At 43.8% G+C, this 4,835-nt stretch overlaps 1 protein-coding gene across 3 annotated transcripts; it reads right to left on the bottom strand.

The window, feature by feature from the left end:
- LOC115685334 (reticulon-like protein B21) lies at window positions 1-4,688 on the bottom strand. Of its 3 annotated transcripts, XM_056310951.1 has the most exons (10): window positions 4,034-4,676; window positions 3,311-4,003; window positions 3,120-3,173; window positions 2,925-3,027; window positions 2,739-2,813; window positions 2,492-2,636; window positions 2,309-2,378; window positions 1,769-1,834; window positions 671-793; window positions 1-355 (listed from the first exon to the last, which is right to left on the bottom strand). In XM_056310951.1, exons 1-10 carry the CDS (start codon window positions 4,557-4,559, stop codon window positions 186-188), a joined length of 2,025 nt encoding a protein of 674 aa, XP_056166926.1. In that variant the 5' UTR covers window positions 4,560-4,676; the 3' UTR covers window positions 1-185. The 3 variants fall into 3 exon arrangements, with proteins under 3 accessions (XP_056166926.1, XP_030466248.1, XP_056166927.1); XM_030610388.2 differs by having other exon boundaries at window positions 3,311-4,679; XM_056310952.1 differs by lacking the exon at window positions 1,769-1,834 and having other exon boundaries at window positions 3,311-4,688.
- Window positions 4,689-4,835: the final 147 nt, after the last annotated feature.

A 4,835-nucleotide genomic window follows, 5' to 3' on the forward strand; every position in this document is an offset into this window, starting at 1 on the left:
GGAAAGGAAGGCTGCTCTCGTGAAGCTGACTCATCAAAATCATGGCTTTAGCACAACACGCACAACACCTTTTTTTTTTCCCCTTTTGACTTTATTTTACAAAAGCTGAGCATGAACACATCACGTGGATACACACATGAGATGAGAGGCTTTCTCATTGGGCCTATAAGAGGTTAATACAATTCTTAGGAGGCTTTCTTTCCCTTTGATGATTCTATTATAGTGGGCCCACAGCTGTTTTTGCGCCCCCCTACTTGTCCCCGACACTTGTCGTCTGCGCATTCGTCGTCCGCGGCCCAATCCTCTCTCACTAGATTCTGTTGATAATATCTGAAGGCCACGTACAGCATGAACACTGAAACCCAAAAGGAAAAGAAGGTGGTGAGTTCAAACTTAGAAATCATCAAAATCACAACTTCGAAATTGTGCAAACCCCAGTGGCCACCATTCCCGCATAGAAATGGAGAGGTGGCGAGTTTGAAACTTCCCTTTTTTGAATGGGGGGTTTAAGGGTTTATGGGGTTTTTCCAGGTGGGCCCATAAGGGGCCCATCGAACTCCCGAGGAATTCCAAAGTCCAGGAGTACATCTAGTAAACCCGAAAAAAAGAAAAGAAATTATGCAAAATTCAAAGAAACTAATTTCCTTTTTTTCCATGACATTGTTTTTACCTGCCCAAATTCGAGCGACGACCGAACATAAGTTCCACACGAGAGTGAAGATGCCCACCGCCACAGCTTTCTTGTGAGAACATGAGTTCCAAGCATCTCGGAAGCGCCGTATCCAAAATTTACCTTCACACCAAGGAAAAAAGGAACCACCACACATTAATAGATTTACGACAAATTCATGAACTTCATATTAAAGTTTCGTCGAGCCATTCACCGGTATATCAACTCGATTTGGCTCGATTAAGTAACTCGCATGAAATTAGAAAATATGGCAAGGCAAATTGCAGGGGCAGGTGAGAGCCATAATGACCCTATAATTGCGGGGCCTAACCCAATCGCAATGAGATCTGCTGACACATGATCTGTCAAATGGGCCCCAATAGAAAGACCCAAAGAAAAAGGACGCAAGATGGTCCAGCATGCACTACTAGAAGCTGTTCCTCTCCTGTTCATTTGTTTTCGGTTCTAAAACTTTGCCAAAGCAAAGCATCATCCAACAAAAGAGCCGTTGGATAACAGAGACAACATAGAACGAACCTTTCAGTTCTTCCACCAAAAGGTCCAAAAGACAGGAGGGCCCATGTCCCATTAACGGCTACTATCATGACTCCCCACCCTCACTCCTTGTCCTAACCCGTTAATTGATGTTTGAGTTGAGGCAAGTACTCGAAGACCCTATACCGTACCGATAAATTACCATATTGATAGGAAATTTCCAGTTTCGAATTATGCATTGCTGAATGTTTTAAGGCATGCTTTGTTTTTTTGGTCGAATGTTTTAAGGCATGTTGATGGCAAAGTTTTTGAAACCGTACGGAAGTGTGAACTGGACTTTTAAGTGGGATGCGGTTGAATAAGTTGAATTGGTCAAAAGCGGGAAAAAAAACCCGGCAAAAGAACTGCACGGGAGGCTGAACTGCCCGGCAAAAAGACTATTACTAGCTACGGTATTTGAAAGGAGAAGAGAGTAAAGCTTGCCGGTTTGAGAATGCATGCATTTTACAAGCACCGACATTTTCATGCTATGACTGCACAATGTGATGATGCTCCAATGATGGAAAGAAAGAGGGCACTTGAATTCAAGGCAAGGCTTTTTACCGTATGCAGTGATGTGGCTGGAATAGGAAGAGCAGACTTTCGGTACGGTGAATACTCCAAAAAAGCCTGTTTGCCCAGTGTACATGTGAGCACTCCCAAACGTCAGTCGACAGAAAAAGATGGAAAGAAAATTTTGGACAGAATATTCAGAATTTAACAGTTCCTTCTTGTTTGTCTGCAGTTGCACTGCACACCAATAATAAAAATTAAAAGAGAAAAAAGACAAATTCCACCTCCCAAAATGACTGTATGCTTAATTGAGAAAGAGTATTTGTTTACCAAGTCAAAAAGAGATTTTTTTTTTGCACTTTCTGTATAAAATCTAATATATAACTAAGTCTCAAAGAATTATGAAAAAATTATATTTGAATTTGTGTACCACCACTGGTATACTGTGAATATTTCAGGTATTTTTTGGGTTAAGAAAAAAAATCAAAGTGAGTGCGTGATATGATTTAGATTAGACAAAAAAAAGTTAAAAGTAAAAATTCATAATAAATTTAACTGTTCCAGAAAACGAAAATTTGTTAGTGGACTTACCAAATTTTGCCATCTTCCAGATGGTGATGGAGCTCCCACACCTGGCCAAAACAAAGAGCAGCACTGCCAACTGCCATTGTCAAACACCATCCATCAAATTCGCTACAATTTTCCCATTTTCTCTCTTCCCTTTTTCTAAATTTATCTGAAAAAATAACTTGCACAAAAATTAATTGAATTGACCTTCATCGTGGTTCCTGGATCTCCAGAAAACAGAGCCTTGAGCTTCAACAGGAACTCATTCAAGTAAGGGAGCACCAATTTCAGCAACCAGATCGCCTCTTCCTCTCCCAAAACACAGCTGCTACCATCTATATCTACATAACCTCTGAAATAAATTGCACAAATCCAATGAGAAGAAAGAATCGTAAATCGATTGATCAATTGCCAAGTCATGACACACACGTCGAGGAGTGAGCTGAAAAATTACCTGCAAATAATGGATCTGTACAGGAAAATTGCAGCAAGATAGAACAAACCCAGATAAGAAGTCACAGTGATGAAACTGCAGAAGGGAAAAACCAACAGAGAATTTTTAGCTTGATCCTCCTGCTCTGAGAAATGGGTGTGGGTGAAATTTCATGAAATTTCATAAATTTTGGGGACATCCTTTTACCTGAAACTTATGTCCTTTGTGTAGGAGGATGAGATCACAACAAACGTTCCCAATCCGAAGATCAACGTTGATTTTGATACATCTCTCCACATAACCAAATCCACTGAAACATAAAAAGAGACAAATTTAGACATCCCAAGAAAGGAGAATTCGAAGAACCGTAAGTCAAGAGCCAGCGAGTGAAGTAAAATTGACCTAAATTCTGCAACTTGTTCTGTCTCTCTGGAAAAGTCTGGTATTTTTCTGAAGCTGTAGGGAGAGAAAAAAGAAAGAAAGAAAGAACACGGTCAAAAACAGAGAAAATGCAAGAAAATGGGACAAAACCCAGAATTCCACCCATGAAAGTTCTCGAACAGTAGAAGGAAAAAACAAATTGAGGGACTCACATGAATTGGTCTTGGTGGCGAAATTTTGGTGAAGCGAGGAACGTCTTGTGACGGGAGGAGGAGGTTTTTGGACATTGGAGGAGGAGGAAGTGAAGATCTTGGTCGGAGTTGGATGCGCAATGTTTCTGTTTACTGTCGCTGGCTTCACCACAGGAGAAGGCTGTTTCTTCGCAATTGGAGAAATGGATTTGGGTTTTTCAGCGACTTGGATGGGCTTTGTCTCTTCCTTCACAGCAACATCGCTGGTCTTTTGCTCTGTCACTACAATTTCTTTGATCTCCAAGCTCTTGTTCTCACGCTCAGTGTCAGTACCTTCATCAAACTCTCCTTCTCTTTCCTCTTCCTCAAATTCTTCAGAAAATTCTTCTTCCTCTTTTTCTTCTTCGACCAAATCGTTGGCTGCATTATCATTGCTAATGTTATCATCTTCACGAGATGCTTCTTTTGGATCAGACTTGACCTGACTCGCGTTGCTTGAAATGACCTCCTTGCGAATTTCATCCGATTTGCTCTCGCCAACTGGGTCTTCCTCATATCCATCAGCAGACCCATCAATGGCTTCCTTCTCCTCCTCTTCCTTCTCCGCTTCCTTCTCCTCCTCCTCCTCCTCCTCCTCTTCCTCCTCGTCTTGGCACGATCCATCAAGAACACTGGTTGGCTCCGAGTTCTCCGTACTCAACCGAACTGCATTCTCTTCACTTACTGCATTCTCTTCACTTTTACCATCATCGCCATCCCTTCTTAATTGATCCAAAATCTTGGTAGAACCAGATTTAACTTTCGTCAATTCAACCGAACTCTTCTCAACCGACCCCCTAACAGCTTCGGATCTCGACCTTCTCATCTGAACTGGGCTTCTCGGAATCCCCTGATCAGCACCAGACACGGCGTCCCTCTTCCCCCTCTTGGCCACAGCCGAAACACTCAGCTCCTTCACCATCTCATCACCGCTCTTGCTCAATTCACCTCTCCCTCTCCCTCTCCCACTCGGTACTTGAACAGCCGGACCCTCGCCGCCGCTCTCGGGTTTCCACGTCTTCCTCTTCCCGCCGACCGGCCCGGCTCGCTTGGCTCTGCCGGCATTGCCGCCGGCGCCACTCTCGGCGGGCTCCTCCGCCGCCGCCTTCTTCTCGTCGCCGTTGAAGACCTTGATGCCGCCCCTGACTTCGTCGCTCCTCATCCTGCTCTCCCACACCGACCCCGCAACGACGCCCGTCTTGACACCCGCCCTTCGCCTGCCCACGTCCATCTCCTCGATCCTTATAATGAGGATGATATTACAATGTAATGTCGCCCCCTCTCTCTCTCTCTCTCTCTCTCTCTCTCTCTCTTTTCTTCCCTTTTCCGGTGGCCCAATGAGTACACACACACACTCTTTCTCACTGGGACATGGTGGGGGATTGAATTGGATAAGAAGCGTTAAGCTAAAGAAATGGGGGGGGCAGGAGTTTGGTGATGGTGGTGGGGGTAGGGGTAAAAAGAGGAAACACACACACACTCACACTCACACATGATTCCTATGGCA

Source organism: Syzygium oleosum, unplaced genomic scaffold (genome assembly GCF_021117445.2).
Source record: "Syzygium oleosum isolate NSW1041296 unplaced genomic scaffold, Sole_v2.1 Sole_v2.04, whole genome shotgun sequence".
In the NCBI taxonomy this organism is placed as follows: Eukaryota; Viridiplantae; Streptophyta; class Magnoliopsida; order Myrtales; family Myrtaceae; genus Syzygium; species Syzygium oleosum.

Excerpts from the sequence above, each read along its gene's own strand:
- LOC115685334 (XM_030610388.2), bottom strand. The coding sequence starts at position 4,559 with ATGGACGTGGGCAGGCGAAGGGCGGGTGTCAAGACGGGCGTCGTTGCG. Across the intron at positions 2,379-2,491 it reads ATCCAGGAACCACGATGAAG|TTGGCAGTGCTGCTCTTTGT; the intron begins GTCAATTCAATT and ends TGACAATGGCAG. Across the intron at positions 1,835-2,308 it reads CTGGAAGATGGCAAAATTTG|GCTTTTTTGGAGTATTCACC; the intron begins GTAAGTCCACTA and ends CTGGGCAAACAG.